Genomic DNA, 21798 nt, shown 5'->3' with positions numbered 1-21798 from the left:
TGACTGTATATACAATCCGATATTGGGTAGAGGTGATTCAAGAAGCAAGTGAACTCTTGGTCTAACTCGCTTTTTAGGGGCAGTCCCTTTGGCTCATGAAAAACCTATAGAATGAATCTAATAACTCATCCACATTCCAATTCCCTCTACATTCTTGATGGTATTTGACATTGAAGAAACTCCATTTCCATCATCTTGTTTATACTTCAACAGTAGCAAACAATATTGCTTGGTCTCTTGAATTAACTTGAGAGCTTGAATGAAACCTAACATTGTAATGTTTGCTTTGGTGTCCCTTGATGATGTACTTGACTCCATCATTGATCAACCAGTACTTGTTTGCCCTTCTCATGAATATAGCATATTTGTTTTACAAGTATGGACTCACAAGCACACTATCAAAATCATCACGTCAAATCACGTCAGCCTCCACTTCATCTACAAATTGTGCATTAATAGCAAACTGATATTTACACCTGTTATTAACTTGCATCTCAGTACACTTCTTTATCCAATCCAATGGGCAAGGTTGAGGATAGTCATATGCCTTTAAAATGGGCCTTTTAATTATATCAGCTGAAATCGAATCACATTGGGAACCAAGATCTACAAGTGCAATTGGGTTTTTTTTCTTTACTTGGAGTTAGAGAGCAAAGAATTGGTTCATGGCCTCTAGTTAATTGCCTGTCATGATGGTCCTTGTGGCTATACATCCCAATTTTTCATCTATGTCTGAGCTGGCCTTAGTTTCCACCTCTTCATGCATGGTAGCCACGATTTCCTTGAAGTCCTTCTTGGAGGGATTTTTCAAGTGCAACTTAAGATGCAATGTCCAACACCTGTTTTTTAGTATGGCCATCCACATTATAATGAGAACAACGGTTCTTAGGATCCTTTCTTTGATGTACAGCAACATTGGTTCTCTTCACTTTCCATTTTCATTTCTTAAACCTTCTCTATTCTAGGGTGATCTTTATCTTGTTACATCTGCTTGGATTATTCATCCTTATTCTTTTCATTTCCTTTTTGATGTAATGTGCCAACTTAGATGCTTCATCTATGCCCTCTGGTTTGATGGCAGTGACTCTTCTTTTGAGATTAGAATGCAGCTCACGTACATATTTAGGAAGAATGCCCTCTTCCAAGTCCATGCCAAACAACATGGTTTGATTCCAAAATTAGGCGATGTAATCTTGTACACTTTGTCCACTTACTTGCCTAAAGTAGAGCTGTGTAATTTTTTGGTTAGTTTGATAACATATTGGATAGAAATTCCATCTCATCAAGTTTCTTACACCTTCCTAACTGTACACTACAAGCTTATTTTTCTTTTCATAGGAAACTTGGTAACTCTTCTACCAAAGAAGAGCATGTCCACTCATTTTTAGACATGCAAAGGAAATCATGTATGCTACACTTATATTATGGACATTGAGATTAGCCTAGATTTGTTTCAACCATGTATCTAATATCTTCGCATCTACTTGACTGTCATTTGTCAAGTCTGGTAATTCGCATATACTTATGATTTTTTGCAGATGAATGCTTCTATGGTAAAAACTGCCATTTCAATGTATGTACAAGAAAGCAGTGGGAGAAGATTTACATTATTTCAAAACCAATTTAGACAAGGCTAGTAATACACATCTCAGTTCTGGGGAAATTATTTGGGTGCCAGCTCATCCTGTTTTTTCCACAAGGAAGTGCTATATTATTAAAAATTTGAAGCAAAACATATACAGATTTGTAAGAAAGCAGCAGGAAAAAAATAACTCTATCACTGAACCATGTGGCTCGTTTTTGTATGTAAAAATGAGATAATTTTTAATGTTAAGTATTCTTGTTCTCTTTAATTTCACATTTTTAAGTTCTTATTTGCACAACAAACATTTTAAAATTCTTATTTATCTGTACAAAGTACAAACTATACAAGTATCCTCCTAGCTGCCCGCATTTTGAAAATGGTGTACCTGTACTAGTCCTTGCCATGAAGCCAACCTAATTCTTACAGTTTTTTGGTAATATTTGAACTTGTTATCATCCAACATTAAAATATTAAATTGTTTTACATGCAGATGTGCCAAATGGAAAGCATTACAGCATATCCATTCCTAAGCACTAAAGTTGTGTTTTATTCTTACAGCAAATCTCAAGGGATCAACCAACTAGAAGCCACTTTTTAAATTTTAAGGGTGGAACATGCGTAAAAGCACCTCTGCTAAATGTTTCTGTATCAGACTGTGCACATGTTAAAATCCTGATGTTTTGGGTCTCGTATGCGATCCATCATCAAGCTACCTCAAAGCCAATGCTGGAACATTTGACCTGAAATGTCAGAATGTAAACATGATACTCAGTCTAATCCAGAAACATTTAGCAAAGCAAAGAACTGCAAACAAACCACTCTTAAAGAATCAATTTGAATCTTATTTGATGGTGGTATATACAATGATAAAATATAACTGTTATCTATGTCTCAAGGTTCATTTTTTCAGGTCTGCAATAGTCTGTCACTGAAGTCTTTGTTTATAAAAGTGTAAGTAATTTACCATTGTGTTGAGACTGAATTCATTTTTTATATTGAATAAATAAAAGCACTCTGAAAATTTTATACCAGAGATCACAGTTTGAGGAATATACATAATTAACATCTCATAAAATTGCTTGATGAGGAGAAAAGTAACTTTTCTATTTTTTTTGAGATTCTATCTATTCAATATCTTGATTAAATGAACACAATGAAAGTGGCATTGTAGAGATTCCGATTTGAGAATTATTCATCATAAACATCTCATTGAACTGCTTTATATTACCTGCAGATAAAGTTTTTGGACCTGCTACAACAACTAAAGGAGTGTATGATGTAGCTGCCCGACATGTTGTTAGGGCTGCCATGGAAGGTGTAAATGGTGAGTCCATGTGAACTTTGATGCTTTCTTTTGACATTCCAATTTTTTACTTGATAAGAAAGCCCATCTTTTGTTAGATGATTGGTCACTGACACCTTTAATGAGAATTTTCTATAAGAAATACTAGCTCTCAAAACATAGGATACAGCTCTGCCATGTTTCTAGAGGTTTTGGAGGAGTTGCTAGCTTTCTATAAGATGCTCTGGTTTCAAAAATTCATGTTGAAAAGTTTGACTCCCATGCTAGATATATGCTGCTATTAGTGGATAGAGAAGCTTCACATTCCAATTTTACATTGCAGCTTGTAACTGCTCTCTAGTATACTCACCATATACTGTTGAAATTGATGGTGAATCCCCATTTGTTGATCTTTATCTTGTGATCTTTAAGTTCTTGAATATGGGCTTCTCTTGGGAGAATTTAATTCACACACAAGTGGCCCCAATGTTCATAGTTGAAATTTATTAAGATCATGCCAGATAGGAGAAGAGTTGGGCATTTGCAGGGAATCAACTAATCTTTCCATTACACGTCATAGGAGACATGATTAAAATTTGTGAATCTCACAAATCAATGGGATTTCTTGCATTCTTGGAACTCGTGACTTGCTATCCTTATACCTGTAGAGCTGTGAGTTTAGATCATATCTAAACTAAAAGTCATTGTGGTCTTTAATCTCTTATCTTCAAGTGGAATATTTTTCGCCCCTTGTAGACCATGCACTTGTTTCATTCAAGATCTTACTCTCTACTACAGGAATGAAAATATTTTCTCTTATAGCCATTAAGATCATGCCAGATAGGTGAAGAGTTGGGCATTCGCAAATAATCGACTAATTTTTCCATTACATGTCATAGGAGACATTTGATTAAACTTTGTGAATCTCACAAATCAATGGGATTTCTTGTATTTTTGGAGCTAGTGACTTGCTATCCTTATACTTGTGGAACTGTGAGGTAGATCATATCTAAACTAAAAGTCATTGTGGTCTTTAATCTCTTATCTTCAAGTGGAATCTCTTCCACCCCTTGCAGACCATGCACTTGTTTCATTCAAGATCATACTCCCTACTACAAGAATGTAAATATTTCTCTTATAGCCACCATTTTTCTACCCATATTTACTTTGATCATGAGTTTTACAATAATTAGATTGAAAACTTGTAAGTTGACCTTTGAGATATAAATCTTATTCTTATCCAAAATGAAAGAGCCAAGGTTATCTCTAGAATAATTTAGGATACAATCCTTCAAACTTAGATGTTGCCCTTGCATATCATTGTTTATAGTTCACATTCTTCATTAGCACCATTATAGTAAGATGTTTGCCCAAAAAATTTATTAGGAAAAAAGAAAAGGTAGCTTTTAATCAAGAAAGCAAGGGAAATATTGAGCAGGATCAAGTTTTGGCACATTTCTTTACCAGGGAAATTCCCATTTGCTGTATGCATCGTAGTTGCTCATGTACTTAGATTAATCATTTATCTTCTCTTTACAAATTTCAAACTAAGTTTTAATTTTAGTGGAAACTAAGCTGTAGGGTAAGTGTTTTTTCCAAAGATCAGATGGTGTGGCATGCTATGTTCAAAATCAAAATAGATAAATCAGTTGACATAGAGAACTTAAGCGTGGAATTCCTTAATCAAATTCGATACTCCAAGCAACATATATTGCTTTTCTTTTCAATCTAATAGATTCTTATTTACTTCACTTCCATGGACATCTTGCGTCACCTGCCTCATATTTCAATTAGGAAATTAGTAATCTAGTCAAATAGTTATAGACCTAACATGGTTGGGCATAAATTGAGAATTTTATTTGCTATATTGTTGGATTATTTGATTTTGATATTTGATGATTTCAAGAAACTAAGTAGAGGGATAGACATAATTTGGATTGAATCACCAAATGATAGATTATAACATGTTTCTTTGAGCTATAATTGAAGAAGTGAGGGCTTACAAGCAAAATAATACATTTCCTTAAAGCACCTTTGCTGTTAAATACTATTAAAGAGATTGTTAAAACTTTCCACTTGTGTAAACCGATCCTATTCATGCAAACAATAAATCTTCCATGCTTCTATTTTTTCATAGTAATCCACTAGATCATAAAACTATTACCACACAGCTGTTACAATAAAATCTACTAAAACTATGGAAACCCAATTGATGAATTCAGAGGATGATCAAACCACTTCTGCTAAAAGAACAGAGTCCTGTAATTGTCATTTTGTAAGTTCCATACAAACCTTGGTTGCAAATGGGAGTTGATCAATTCCTATATTAGGAGATTTATTGGCAAACTTATTATTTTCTCCATAGCAATGCTTAAATAAAATCATTTGAAATCAATTTCTTTGCATTTGTATTTCTTCTAAAACATGATTTAACCTCTAGCTATTAATTAATCCCTTAAGACAATCATTAATGACCAGATGTGAGTCACCTTTGACCTCTAACATCTTACATACCATCAATTTTGCCATTTTCAATTTGCCAAAAATCAAAGAGATTCAACTTCATTATTTGTTTTTTGACTTTAACAAAAAGAACAAACTTTGACAAACTGTTGACGTGTATTTTGTACACAATCATACACAGAATAAAATACCCAAAGGCATCTTATCCTCTCTTGAATAAAGTCGCTAACTGCTGAAGATATTGCAAGAAGGATCAGTTAGGATGACTCCAATGTTCTTTTAGTAGGGTCTCTACGTGTGGATAAGCACCAGTGGTCGTTGTGATTGTTGTGTCATCAAGGGGCCTTACGTCGCCGAAGATTTTTCCTAAACTAAACAAACTTTCGAAAAATGCCAAAAGAGTAGGGTTTGCGAGAGGTCTAATCTAATCTAACCCTAAGAATGACTTAATGTGGACAAGGCTTGGTGAGATTCTACCAACTTCAATATTGCCATAAATTAACAACTCAATTGAAATTGATGCGATCTTCTAAGGTAATAAATGATTTTTCAATACATCAAAGATCAAGGACACTACCATGAAGGTACATATCCAAGATACAACAACGATTGAAGGTTTAAGCGATTCAAGTATCTCCAGTCGACCACGCAAGGCGTTCCTACAATCAGCAAGAAGCTAGTGGTTTGGAAAGCGAATCCTACCAAAGATCAAGTCCAACACTTTGTCCTTCGAATTAACACACTACTTTGATTGAGAATGGTTCAAGAAAAATGAACAACCATGAAGATAACCAAGAGAATTGCAACAAACACCATAACTTCAATATTTCATTGATCTCAAAGCCATCATGTACAACAATTGTTTGAATTCCTTTCTCAAAGCTCAATCTTGCTACAAAAACAACTTGCTTCTAATCTCTCTAATTTCTCCTTAATCTCTAATTTTTCTAGTTCTAGCTATAATTTATTGCAAAATGAAAAGAAATGAGGGTATATATAGCATCCTCAATTACAATGAACGGTCCAGATCGAAAGAAGATCAATGGCCAAGATTATGACACCTAAACCCTAATTAGGGTTTGTTACAACCATTACATAACATTTAATGCTTGACCAATGATAAAATTGTATTGCTTGGACACATGTCCTCTCTAGAAATTTCCACCAATGGATAGCTAGGGTAGGTACATCGGAGTTTGTGCCACCTTCTATGAATTAGGTACATTGAACCTGGACATTGTTGAGGTGGACCAATCCGATTGGAGGAGTGATGACTAGGATGCCACCTCGTCTGACACTTGTAGCTTGGTAGATATTCAATTTGATGTCGTTGAGAAGCTATCTTTAATTAACTCTTGTTCTAACTCCTTCTGTCCTTGATTTGCAGGATGATTGATGTACCTCGCCTTGGAATGCTGGATTGGAAGAGGTCGCCTTGTCAACACTAGACTGGAGGAGGTTGCCCTTATCTTTGCTTGATCGTCCTTGATGAGACCGTCCTTGATCTGGCTTGATTTTCCTTGAGAAGAGTCTTTCGACTTGTAGATCTTTCAAGCCTGGGAGTCGTCATCTTGATACCTACACAACATTTCATAATAAGTAATAGATTTTGCAATGTATAACTATATATTAGATTAAGGATTGAATTTAGGAAACTTCATGATAAGTCTTTGAGTTATCATTTCCTAAATATGATCGAGCTACTGAAATACAAAATTTCAAAAATTCAAAATTTAGGGCTATGACGATCAAAATTCAAAATTAAGACAAGGGATCACATCGCCATACCTCTCTTGAGAGCTAACTCTAAAATACAAAATTAAGAAATTCGCCTAGGCAAAAATCAATGTTTGATGACCTCAACGCAATCTCTCTCAAACGAATGTCCTCCTTAGCAACTTCGCCACCTTTGGGGGGTCTTCAATGTCTTGATGGCAAGTTCGCTCAACTCCAACCACACTTCGCACTCCTTTTGATGATGTTCGCACCTTGTATCCTTAATGAAATTCGCACTTCTCCTTTATTCTCCAAAATCGCATATGAAAAGATGATAAAATGGTGATTTGAAATGCAATATCACCTCTCCCCTTTATAGGCGCTTACCTCATCAATCCCCATAGGCCGACTTTGTAAATAAAGCAATTTAAAAAACAAATTTTAAATAAAATTAAGGGCCGACTTTGTAAAATAAAACAAATAAAACCCAAGCGCCCCAATTTTTATTAAAAATAATAATTAATTCATTTAATGCCTTCGTTTTTAATTAATTCGATTTTTTTTTTTTTTAAGGCAATAAATAATTAATAAATGCTCATGCGCTATTTTTTAAATGCTATTAATTGAATATTCAAATTTATCGATTTTTTAGCATTTAATAAAATTCAAAAAAAATGTATTAGCGCCAAAATTTGGGAGAGGTAAAATACAAACCATATCGCTCCGGTCCCTGGGAGAGGGACAGGAGCGAATTAGCACTTTAGTCTTGAATCTCTCGCCTTTTACGTTCAAAACCACCATCTCCACATTGAAACTGGCATTTTTGACAAGAATCTTGTGCTTGATTGACTTGATTTCGTAGACGAATGCCCCTTAAGGTCAATATCGCCGTGGTCCCTTGGTGAGGGACAGAAGCGAACTTGCATTTTCTCCTTGAGCTTTGTCTCTTCAATCACCAATCTTCATCATGAGGCAAGCAACAACGTCATCCCTCCATTCCACGCTTACTTTATTCGTCCTTAACAAGGCACTTTGATGTTTGAAAGATTTTCGCCCTGGTCCCTTGGTGAGGGACAGGAGCGAACTCTGTGTTCTAGCCAAAACTCGTCATTTCTTAACCTTAACTTCTCGTTCATCATCTTCCAAATGATATTTTCAACCTTGTATAATCTTGCTTTGACGTGATTTTTGAAGGAAAATGAGTGATTTAGTGAAAATCGCCCTGGTCCTTGACTGAAGGGTAGGAGCGAATTTGCCTCTTTGTTCAAGTTGATCACCTTTTGACGTTTGGTTTCTTTGCATATCATCTTCTCAAGGACACTTTAACCTTTTGCAACCTTGTACGACCTTGACTTGACGTAGTTTCGAAAGAAATGCCAATATAGTGAATATCGCCCTGGTCCTTGCCTGAAGGACAGGAGCGATCCTTGGTGTCCTGGGCTCGTTCTTGTTCCTATCAACTCGCCATCGCCTTCACAATGAAAATAAGGTCCTTTGGTCCTTCTTGATCGTATGAAATGCGATTAACATCCAAAACTTAAGCCTTTATAGAGATTTCGCTCTGGTCCCTGACCGAAGGATAGGAGCGAATTTGGGCATATAGTATAAATCCTTCATCTTTGGCGGTCTTTGCAACTTCATTCTTCGTCGAGACACCTTAAACGTCATTGCTTCCTTGTATCCTGACTTGGAGTGACCTTAAACTTGAAAGAAAGGCAACATAACTAACATTTCGCCCTGGTCCCTGGCTGAGGGACAGGAGCGAACTTGCACTTGTAGGCTCAATTGTGTTTTGCTAACTCCCAAATTTGTCTTCAATGGACTCGTTGTGCATCCTTTCATTCATCCTTGGCATGAAATTCGCTTGAACTTAGTGAGAAATTCTCCTTAGTAAGAAATCGCTCTGGTCCCTGGCTGAGGGACAGGAGCGCCTAGGACAATATGGAGTTCACCTGGCATTTTGCAATCTTCAAATTATCTTCAATGGGTCCGTTACGCTACCTTTACTTGCCTCAAACTCAAAGCTTACTTGATTTTTTGTCCAAATCATACCTTATAAGGAAATTCGCTCTGGTCCAGGAGAGGGACGGGAGCTAACATCAAATTTCGCCCTGGTCCCTGGCTGAGGGACAGGAGCGATTTTGCTTCTAGGTCTAATTTTCCTCATGTTTGCGCTTTCAAATTATATTCAACTGATAAAATGCACTTCCTTGGTTCTCCTCAAATCGCAAAATCGTTGAAATCTTGCAAGGACAAGGTAATTTTAGGTTTTAAGCTTCGGTCCTTCAGTGAGGGACAGGAGCGATTTTTGCTCCTGGCACATTTCCATGCTTGTGAAATTCTTCAAATTATATTCAACGGAAAGAACATGCCTCCCTTTATCACTTCCAATCCGAAATTTGTCTTGATCCTGCAAAGATAGTAAAATTTTGAAAAACAAGCTCTGGTCCTTCAGTGAGGGACAGGAGCGATTTTGCTTCCACAGGTCAAAATATCAAGGTTTTAAGGGTTTAATCACTTGACAAGGTACAATTAAGCCATTTCCAATACTCGGGATTAATTATTAAAATTTTCAAAATTTGGTCAAAATCATTCAATCAGACAAAATTCCATAATCCATCATTTAACACTTAGGCAAAAATTGGACTTTGCATTCAAAATTCCGACTGAAACCAAATAGATTCACTTGACCACCTGACGAATTTACCTCATCTCAAAACTGCATCCTACGGGAGGAAGCTCAAAAGCTCTCAAGGTGGACTGGACTCTGGCCTGAAATCACATAATACGGAAACCCTAAGGCTTGACCCTAGTCCAGACAACTGACATAATAAACCAAAATCCTAAAAAGCAGAGAGAAGAACGAGCAAAAAGAGGGGTCCCCATTTTAATGGGGCGATGTGTGAAATGGTCACAACACAAACTTGTAATTTTTATCAATAAAACAACCCCTGCTCCTACTGATCTTGGTTTGCCCTTTGCTGCTCCATCAAAATTTGGTTTTAGATAACCCGATTTAGAAGGACAGCCTTTGCTATTTTTATGCTCATTTGTCCTTTCCATTACCTCTTCAATGGGGGAGCTCTTTTGATATGGTTTTTCTTAAAGATTAATTAGAAATGGATCTATTGGGCCGCTTACCCATACAAAATAAGCAAAAATACAAGTACAATATATAATCCAATGAAGCATAGAGGTGAACTTAGAACCATCCCTAAAACAAGCCAAAACTAGAGAAACACTACCCAAAAGCACAACTCAATTACCAAAACATATACAAATAGACAAAAAGATAATTTAGTGCAAATAAGTAAATAATCACACATTAGCAATGATTGCCCTCTTGCTCTTGCATACGAGGATGCCTTTTATCATCCACTGAGCACCTTCATTATCATTTCACGAGCCTTTGGCAAAAGTTTTTTTCTCTTTCATCTTGCACCCCCTTCAGTTTGTAGGAGTTTTGCTTGACACCTTTCTACCCATAGATGTTATGCTCTTCAAGCAATCCAAAATGTCTTGATGTCATAGGAAATCCTGAAGCAAGAAATCCTTTGCCCATTGAGCCACAATCTCTTGCATATTAGCTTCTTGAAGCTAATTCCTTGTGACATTTGTAGATTCCTTCTTAAAGCATATGCTCTTAGCCTTAGGTAGTAAACTAGGCATATGCTCTTAATATTTAATTGGCTTTTTTAAAATTTATATCACTTTATGACTTTATAATATCCATATAAGTTAATTAAATAACTTAACCACTAAAATATTGATATCTCCCTCAATATTCAGTCTTTTGATGAGCCGTTTGAAGTTGGGGTCAACATTGTATAACCCCCATGTGTCCAGGTGCCCTGACTAAAAATAGCTTCATTGCCATATTGGCTTACTATAAATAGTAAGTTCATCAACTAAGCTCAAACACTGATATACAAAGTCCTAGAATTGAACCCGAGACTGATCTGAAGACATGGAGTGATAACAATCTCCATTAACTGACACTGAGATTCTCTATACAAAAATATTAGCCTACGAGAGTCCAAGTAATAGGCTAATCCCTTAAACTTTGATGCTCACGAAAACGGGGAGATTACAGTCCACCCTCCCTGAAATTGCTTGTCCTCAAGCAATCTCTACTACGAAGCAACTCCACTCCACCAAAGGTCCAAAAGATGAACTGTGAAATGTCCCACACATCTCCAACCGACCCCTGTGGCACCAACATAAACACAACTGCGCAAGGACAAACATCATGCTGACTACCCAACCCCTGCGCACAAGAATGAACTGGTATACTCTCAGTTACTGAACATGCTGCAATGCTCAACTGTAAACCCTGTTTGGAATCCCGATGTACCCAAAGAATCCCAGAATCCATAATCAATGCTCGGTTGAATGCCAGGGTCCCAAATCTTGAATGGAAGACTGCCACAATGAACATCCTTAGACTTCTGCTCCTCAACACTAATCCCAACTTCACCATACCAGAAGTGGTGAAGCCAACCAATAGGACCCACCCAAACTGCAATTCTAACCCTGTCGCCACTTGTGTCCCAATGCAACCAAGACTCACATCCATCCGTACTGTGGAGATAAGAACTCCTGAAGGTGTCTGTATCATAACCACTATCTCCATCCACTGCTAAATTGCCATGGATGTGCTGACTTTGCAAGTAGTCCCCCACCAACTTGCAACTGTTGATTCCATCTACTGAAGATGGTGAATACCCATCCCACCAAGGATGGTATAATACCGGAGCCAATCCACATTGATGCATCATCAAGTCCTCCACATATGGATCAAAAGAAAAATGATGAGCACTCCTCACCGTGTAGTTACGATAGAAAGCTCCAACCTCTGTCAATGGCTCATCATTGACAACTCTGGAATTAGGAGATGGCTCCAATCTTTGACCTCGAATAGCTGATTGGGCAGGGGCTCTGGTAACCCTCTTTGCAATCCGAACCACAAAATCTCTATGAGGAAGCATTGTAGTTAGAGTATCTACAATCGCTTCCACCAAATGTCGAATGCGGCATGAACCTCAGATGGGAGTATCCTTAGTGACTCCAAACGGTCCCTCCTAAAACTCTAGACTTTCAAGCAGGTACTCAATAAACGAATCTGTGCAGTAAAAACAATATGAGGTAGAATCAACCTTTTCTTCTGCAACCTTAAGCTGATCACACCGACTCTGCGACATAACAAGCTAGCGTCCAGAATCAGCTGAATGGGATGAAGTAACAAATTTGCTTCCAAGAGAGGGAAACAAATCTACATGAGAACCATACTCCCAACCAGATGACACTTTGCGAGTCCCCTGTGAAGATGATGGAGTAACATCGTGAACTACAACATAATTCTCAGGAAAATCCACCACTGCCACACAAGAGCTATCAACAATCTGACCAACATCATCTGTCATAGTACTAACCTCGGGAGAACCTAATGCAACATGTGGTTCTTTGTTGCTCTCAACTAAAATACTCATCCCATTTGAAACTACTGCACATGTATCGGTGATGGATGTAGCCACATCCCCACTACAACCCGTGGATATCAAATCATCGCGAACTGTCACTGTAGGAAACTGTACTGTAATTGCAGATGGTGAAGATTGTGCTCGGCTCAACTCCACGGTAAACTCCTCTAACCGTGACTGTGACTCTTGAAGGGCCAACTGGGTGCTCTCCAATGAGTCCGTAGTCACCTCAAGCTCATGAGTGAGCTCGTCAACCTCCTCTTCCTTCCCCTTCAGTGCTTCGTAGCAAATACAATCCCACTCGAGAAGAAAGTCCCTATCAGCAAGTAGCTGCAAGTAATTATGCTTTATTATCCCAATGGCTTCTCGTAGTGAATGGAACTCTGCAAGGGAAAGGTCATTATCACTGTGCTCATCTAACAGAGGAGTACCCCAACCAAACATAGCCAACATCTGACGAGCAACATCAAAGTGCTCTAAGGTTGTGGCAATCATGCCATCATTAACCTTAAGTTGCCCAACCAAATGATGAGGACTCTGAAACCAATGACTCCCATGCAAGTGTTTTGACCCAAAATCTACACTGTGATATGAGGCTGTATCCACATCACTCACCTCATGATTAGCAGCAACTTGTGTGCTATCATCAATATACACGTCAACATCCAAGGTACTGCTCTAAGTACTGTTGTGACGTTTTCACACATCGCCCCATTGCAAATGGGGACCCTCTTCTTTTTAGGCCCTCCTGGTTTTTTGGCTTGCGTTTTTGTGGTCTTTTCGCAGCAGTCTCGTCAGTCTCTTTGCTTTGCAAGTGTTTGGGGGTCATATTGATTAAATCTACTTTTTGTTTGAGCGAATTCGGCTAAGTCTAGGACTCATTTTGTGAATTTTAGGGTTTTTGCCTTTTGTACTAGATTTTAGGGCTTTCTGTTAGGGTTTTGGAAAAATTGAACATCCAACTGGAATTAGGACCCTTCAAGGAACCTCCTAGTAAAATTTGAGCCAAAACGGAGCAACTTTCTATTTTTAGAAAGTTCTTATTTTTTAGGGATTTTATTGAGTCCCGGATTGGTCTAATTTTGCCAAAAATTAAACTTACTATTTTTAGTAAGTTCTATTTTTAGTAAGTTTCTATTTTTAGTAAGTGCTTTTCTGACCTATTTTGCCCAAACCTTGACATTTTGAAACACTTACTATTTGGGAAAATCTATTTTTGGCAGGATCTTCACAGGAAAACACTGAAAGCTGAATATCTTTGAAGGTGTTGAAGACTGAACGTTCCTAAAGACCATTTCTAAATCCGGAAGAGTCAGAAGGCAGACAATTTGGGTCAAAAAATGGTTAAGTTTGGAACTCCTATTCCAGGAGAGGAAAGCATGCAAAATCATCCAAGACCAGAAATTCACATCAATCCACCAATGTCATCTTGATCCAAAAATGGCCTGAAATTTGACTAAGTCTGGAAATTTGGAAGATCTTCCAAAATCCAGAATTTGCATTATGATTCCTATGGACCTGAAATCACTCTCAAACATCCTGACAATATATATGAAATATAACTTAAAGTATAAGTGGCATCTTCAATATAACTTAAAGTATGAGAAAGGAAAAAGACATATTGAAGATGCCACTTATACTTAAATGTTATATTTCATATCTATATCCTGACGAAGAGCTTGGAACTTGTGAAAAAATTCCATGTGTCCATGGACAGAGTGAAAATGCGCCCAAGTCAGGGCTGGGGCCCTGAAACCAAGAATGAATTCACAAGTGGAAAAATCCACCTCTCCATGGACATGTTGAAAATGCGCCCAAGTCAGGGCTAGGGCGTTGAAACCAAGAATGAATTCACAAGTGGAAAAATCCACCTCTCCATGGACATGTTGAAAATGCGCCCAAGTCAGGGCTGGGGCGGTGAAACCAAGAATGAATTCACAAGTGGAAAAATCCACCTCTCCATGGACATGTTGAAAATGCGCCTAGATCTGGGCTGGAGCGCTGAAACCAGGAAGGCATTCACAGGGAGAAAATCCATGAATCCATAGGCGTAATGAAAATTTCACCTGAGCAAAAAAAAATGAAATTTTGCCTAAGGCATGGAATCCAAGGAGTCAAGGAGGAAAAAAAACAAAATTCCCATTTGGAATCGTGGCAGAATTCTCCATCCAATGAACTGACTCCTAAATTTTAGGAGGATCCCTAAAAATAGGGGCGTTGAAAAGGAGACATGGACAATTCACAAAGTAATGGAAATTCCTTCCTTCCAGACATAATTCTAGGAAAGGTGAAAAATTGACCAAGTGTTGGAAATTCCTTCCTTCATGATAGAGTTCCTGAGAAAGGTGAAAATTTGGCTAAGTGTTGGAAATTCCTTCCTTCACGACGGAATTCTTGGAAATGTGAAAATTTGGCTAAGTATTGGAAATTCCTTCCTTCGGAACAAAATTCCAAGCAAGGAAGAAGTACACCCAAGGATGAATTGAACATAAAATTTCTAAGGCAAGGAAGGAATCGGGGATGAACTGAACAAGAAATTTCCCCCTAGGGAAAAACTTGAAAAATCCATTCTCGTGCATCAAATCACATCCAAATTTCAAAATTTTTTACACATTTGGATTCGTAGGAGAATTTTCTCTCTCCTAGACCGTGGAACCCTAATTTGGAAATTTTCCTAAAAAGTAGGAAATGTGCAGAATTGATGAAAAACCTTTCTTCAAGCAAGGAAGGTTGAGGAGACTTCAAGAAAATTCTTCCCGAATCAAATTTTCCCTCTCCAACAATTCCAGATGTGCAGGAGCGGATATACGATGGCAGAGTCCATTTGCATGGCGAGGATCTATTGAACGCATGGTAGTACGGTGGCGCATTCATTGTCGGAATATTTGACCAGATGGCAACCTGGTCATTGCATGTTGAATTTATGGCAGATTCCTTTTTGCATGCAGCCGTCGCATGTGGAAATGATGGAGCATTTATGACATAATGGGGTGATTTTTGCATGGATGAATATTCAACGCATGTTGGGCGAATTTGAAGGAGGTGGTGCATTTAATGCGCAATGGATGCTATTTTGGGTACTTTTGAATTAATTGTATATGGGCATGATGGGTTATTAATTGCCGATCCCCACCTTGTTGCATCATGTGTGGAGAATCTTTTGGGCAAACCCTAATTAGGGTTTTGCATGTAGCCAGGGCTTGAAGCCTATATAAGGGGTGACCCCCCTCATTTGAAAAGGAGGGAGCTTTGTATGAAATTGTTGCGATAAGTTTTTGAGAAAATAATAGTGAAAAATTGTTCTCTGATGGTGTCCACTTGAGTTATTTTTTCAAAACTTGCATGGTTTCACCTTCCTCACTTAGATTAGAAGTAGTAAAGTGCTTTGATTTCAATGGAGAATGTAATGGTGTCTGATGAATTTCCATGGTTCATACTTTTTGTATCTTGCTGATTGTAAGTTGCAGTGTAAAGTTAGCCTGAGCCACTAAACTTGTGCTAAGTTTGGTTGTGGACAGTCGTTTGGATTGCGTCGTTTTGGGTATTCAAATGCACTTTCTCGATTTGAAAATCCTTCAATATCCTCAGAAGATTGCACCGGTTCTTGCGGAGTTGTAGTTGAATTTGGCGAAGCAGAGCTTGGTTTATTTGAAATTTGTCCACCAGAGCACTATTCATTGTTATCACTGCCCTTAGGAGTAGATTTAGATCCTTCTAACCCTTTCCCCTTTACTTTCAGTTCATTTTAGTCCGTTCGAAGCAGCAACATCGCAGAATTGCCATATCCGATGATGGAGTTCTAGCCACAACAAAGAAGTAAAAGAATGATGCAAACGTAAGGCCCCTTGGATTACCAACAAACACATCAGCCAACTGAGTCACGTCCACACATTGAAGGAACCTTGGAGTCGATTGTTTGAACTTCTTGCAATCTTAGCATACAATCGCACTTTGATCAAGAGAGAGTGAAGTGACCGTTAGGCAATTTTATTCTGTGTTAGATGCGGTCATAAAAAACACGTCAACAAGTACCTCATCAAATGGCTTAACTGGCAAGGTAGAAGCTGCTGATATGATAGTATCTTCACACACTTCCATTTCCATGTCAACATATGAACCTTCTAGCTCGTTTTCTAAGGTCTGATATACAACATCAGACTGTTTGTGGCTTGAATCCACAATACAACCTTCACGTTCAACATGCAAAACTTCAATGCTAATGTTAGGAGACTCCATAGCATGGTCATCTTCATGTGATTTATTTGTCACCTTGTGATTTTGTGAAGGTAATGGACTGCTGTTCATAAAATCAGAATTATCAGGACTTATATTTTCTGCACATTCTTCAACTTTGACACTTCCAATTTGCGTGCCAATATTTGTAGATCCTTCCTCATCATTTTCCTCATGTACCATCACATCTACATCATGATTATGCTCAATAGTTTGGCTGCAATTGCAAAAAACAGAATTATTGTCATACCTTTGTGTCATGTTTTCAACATCTCCAAGGACTTCCTCCTTCCCTAATGCATGTTTTGTATTGGTAAAATCATTTGCATTAGCATGTGTTTTCCTTTCTTTTGCAAACAAAGAATCCAATATCTCCGGATGTTGTAGAAGCCTTGTTATATTCTTATCATAGTTTTGAAAAGCTTGCATGAATTCTACCATAAGTTCCTCAATGGACTTCATCTTTCCCATGACTGAAACAATGCAAGAGTGCTGGTCACTCAAATGTCAACTGTGTGAGCTCAATGATTCCCAATGGTATCTCTTCAAATTGATTCTGGTTTCCTTGTAAACCAGGTCTCTTGCGTGTATAAAACCTGTGAGGCCCAAACTAATGTTGATGCATAAGAACTTCTAACCCTCCAGGAAGGTAGGATCAGAGCTTTGACACCACTGTAAGAACCTTGCTGGTTCTAACTTCTCTGAAATGCTAATTCTGATTTGTTTTTGTATTTTTCAATAGTTTTGGATAATTTAAGGTAAAAAATAGCAAGTTTGCCAGACAAGAAATGAACATAAAACTGAATTGAAACGAAATTGAGAGCAACTGCAACTGTATTATGAATAGAATAACTACTAAAAATAATTCTAATGCTAATTGTATACCCGTAGGTCCTCAACTTATTTTAAATAAAGAATTCTAGAGTTTGCCAGCCAAAACTAGGAAACTGACCAAAATGAGTATACAAGTCTAGAATATGAATTCTTCAGGCCAGAAAATAGATGAAAGCTCTTGATAATGTTGGACATTGGGAATGGAGGAACTAAACTGCAAATTAGCTAGGCATTCCAGCCTCCCAAGCAAAACGCCCTCTTTCTGAACCCCACGTGCCAAGTCTGATTTGTATGGCCAGCAAGGAGAAATGTATGGTTGCTAATTGGATTGAAATATGCTGCTAATTGGGGTGTCTAACCTAAATTTGCCCTTTCCTTATTGAAAAATCTGCAATATTTGAATAAAAGAATCTCCGTTGAAGCACAATAAGACTCTTGAATGAAGCCTTCACAATTGCAATAATTCAACTGATCTTTCATAGCCTCACAATCATAGATCCACGAAAAATTTTCGTCCTCCAATGGTCAAACCTTTGAAACCCTTGTCAAAGAATTCCATAGAGCAAAATAACAAGCAATGTCAAATAATCAATAATGAATTGAGGTTGAATTGCTTTTTTCCCTTATAACCCCAAATGGCATGAATTCTAAGAAAGTACGCCCAATTGCCTTTTAAAATACATTAAATGTCTTTTAATTACTTTACATAGTTATAAAATGAATTTGGGCAAGCTTTTTCATTTAAGTGATTTATAAAGTCACTTTATGACTTTATAATATCCATATAAGTTAATTAAATAACTTAACCACTAAAATGTTAATATCTCCCTCAATATTCAGTCTTTTGACGAGCTGTCTGAAGCTAGGGTCAACATTGTATAACCCCCATGTGTCCAGGTGCCTTGACTAAAATAAGCTTCATTGTCAGATTGACTTACTATAAATAGTAAGTTCTTCAACTAAGCTCAAACACTGATATACAAAGGCCTGGAACTGAACCTAAGACTGAATTGAAGACATGGAGTGACAACAATCTCCATATATGCCATTGAGACTCTCTATACAAACCTATTAGCTTACGAGAGTCCAAGTAATAGGCTAATCCCTTAAACTCTGATGTTCACGAAAATGGGGACATTACACTCTTGTCTTCCAACTAGGAATTAATCGTGATCCTTGCACAAAATATCCTTATCAAGAGTTTCTTGTTTGATAGAATCCATTTCTACAACAACGCACAATCTTGCTAAAGACCCCTCTATGAAGAAATGTAGTGAATGCTTTTATGTCCAATTTGATTCCATCTGAGACATCTAATTGACATTCCTTCCTAATCCACATATCGTAACTTGGTTCAAAGAGGATGGGATACTAAGAGTGCAAGTTATTGGGCTGGATAGGTCCACATATACATTGTCTTTACCAAACTTGTTGAAAATAACATTTTGATTCATAAAACATCAATCTTCTCGCCTTGCTGGAAAACAATTTTTTTTTGATCTACAAACTAATGGAATTTTGTAGAAGTAGATCCAAAAGGGAACCTTCAAGAAAGGGACATGATTTAGGTCAAAAATTGCTACAAATATAGAAAGAAGCTAGATCTATCATAAAATCATGGACAATTGCTCCAACCAAACTATTGATCCTTAAAATATCGGAAAGAAAGAAGAAAGAATCCCTTTGAAAGATAGGGAATAGAGGGTAACTCTATATTCAACCACAAAAATTCTATCCACTTGGCGAGTTTAGCTTCAACCTGATTTCTTCCCATAAATTTACCCACCAAAAAAAATTATTCATTTTGTATGAACTTATCCACCATGTAATCATTTGGGAGCAAAACATTTGATGGCAAAGTTTCCACTAAAGGGGAACATCTCCCAAGAAGAAGCCTAAAAATCAAAAGGGATCCATAGGCTCTTCCATTGAGCATTTGGAACTAATCTATTAATCCAAAGATTTTACCAATACGAGTAGGCTTTCTTTTAGTCTTAGATGTTTGAGCTAAGTAGAAATTATTGTAGGAATTTAAAGAATTGCTTGCATTCTTGTAGTGCATATGCCATATATGCTAGTTGCCTGTTAAACAAATCCATTTGTTGCAAGGAGCAACAAATTATTTTTGCACCCTAGTATTCCCTTGATTGATCACTTCAAGAAGTCTCTCTTTAGAAAAAACAACTCCTACTATAGAATTCTTAGTGGTAGTCGTTTGAAGATCACAGACAACAAAGGAGATTACTGATTTTGAGGATAAGAAATCATGTAGAAGCCTACATGCTACCTTTCTAGGTCTAGATTGAGCATCAACATTGTCTTTGTTGGCATGATCAGAGTGACTGATCTAGCCATCCATGTTTGCAACTCATTTCCCTTTTTTCCTGGCCTATATCACATTTTGATAGGGCTTTGACACATAATTGAGGCATGGGAACCATTCATTATCTAGTTGCATCCTCCTCACTGAACCCATTGCCAACATTATTGATGTTGCTTGGAATACTGCAATCCTTTGATTCTTGTAAAGTGCAAGCCATACCCATCACACTACAAAACTCTTTTGGTATGTTTTCTATATATAATAAAATTAATATATTTCTACATGTACAACTTATATAGATATGTATATATAATTCACATTCATAGACATTTTCTTTCTTGGATGTTAGTTAGATGGTTTTATTGTTCCAAGGGAAAGATGCTTGGAGAGATGAGTAGATAAGTGTTTGCAGTAAAGCGCAATTATTATGGTAACACTTGCCACTTGCTATTTATCAATATCTAAGTATGTGTTGTTAACATATGTGATACTAAATGCCCTTATATTTTCTTTATATGTTATGTTGTATTTCTATGTCTAGTATATTAGCCTATTTCCAATTTACGTGATATGATCTCTAGCTTCATGTGGAATATATAAAAATGAATTGTGACTTTGCAGGGACTGTTTTTGCCTATGGTGTTACTAGCAGTGGAAAAACACACACTATGCATGTGAGTTATTTTTGCATAGTAGTTTGTTTATTTTGAGTTTCATGCTTTCTCTATATTGGTGGTTATGTGATATGAGCTTCTGATATATGTATCCTAAAGACAATTGGACATGATTACACTTTGTGCTTATTATTGCAAATATTTACAAAACTTGCATTTGAATAGAAATCCCAAATATATCATAGTTATTCACAAAATTATAATGAATAATAAATTACACAAAGACATTGAACAATAGAACTACAAATTGTAAGCCACCTATTATCAATGGTTTTTTCAGGTTGTATGTGTGAGGTTGTATGCATAGCTGATTCCTATGTTGACGTTCTCTCTAAAATTAAGGGAATATTAGTTGTCAGTGGCTAGAGGAAAATTGGTGGGCAATACCATATGCATATGGACTCAAGTTATCCTCTAACGCACATCCCTTTCAAAATTTTCAAGTTGGGAGTTTTCTTTTGTATACTATTTTGAGAAGTTTTCTGAATTTTCCATCTACCTGGGAGTACAACAACATATTAGATATAAGTTGATAATGACAAGAAGCATATTGAGTTGTAGAGAAATACGATATCTTGATATACCTTGTATGTCTGCTCCAAGAATTGTGGTCAAAATATGCTTTTGTTATAATTGGTGACTTGTTAGGAAAAGTGATTGACACTTAAAGACCCTTAAGTCAGAAAGGTTTATCTTGTTAAGCTAGATCTTTCAAAGCCTTTGGCATAGAATGTCATTTTGAAAGTAGGGGAGTTGGAATGGGAGTAGAGTCTTGACTATGAAAAATATCATTTAGATGCATAGTCTATGACAAATATGGTCATTTGATTAGAGAATGCCCATCTAGTCATAAGGGCTACATGCAAAAGAAGATATATCAAGAAGCCAAAGAAGATGAAGAAGGATTCACTAGATAAAAAATGTAGGATAGCTAAAGAAATAAAAATGGCTGCAAAAGGGGGAAACAAGAACCAACAACGAAGAAACATTGGATACAAGGAAATCAAGTAAAATGGAATTAGAAGAGGAATCTATTCTAGAATCCCCATTTCATTAAGGAAGCAAGGCAATTAGGAATGCGATCTTTTCTTGAGGGATATGGCTTCAAAAAAGATATGGAAAAATCACTAGATGAGCCTTCCTATAACTTATAGGATAAAAAAAGAAAGAAAGAAATGTATAATATGTCAAAAACAAATAACCATATC

The 21798-nt window shown here is 37.0% G+C and overlaps 1 protein-coding gene across 1 annotated transcript in view; it reads left to right on the top strand.

Moving 5' to 3' along the window:
- The window catches only part of LOC131070149 (kinesin-like protein KIN-7D, mitochondrial), an 81865-nt gene that overhangs the window by 10627 nt on the left and 49440 nt on the right, over window positions 1-21798 (top strand). The window contains exons 3-4 of the mRNA XM_058005692.2: window positions 2820-2909; window positions 20538-20590. Coding sequence (XP_057861675.1) covers window positions 2820-2909; window positions 20538-20590 — 143 coding nt within the window. The remainder of the gene's footprint in view (window positions 1-2819; window positions 2910-20537; window positions 20591-21798) is intronic.

This window comes from Cryptomeria japonica, chromosome 1 (assembly GCF_030272615.1).
Source record: "Cryptomeria japonica chromosome 1, Sugi_1.0, whole genome shotgun sequence".
Classification (NCBI taxonomy): Eukaryota; Viridiplantae; Streptophyta; class Pinopsida; order Cupressales; family Cupressaceae; genus Cryptomeria; species Cryptomeria japonica.
This window is presented reverse-complemented; position numbering and strand designations above follow the sequence as displayed.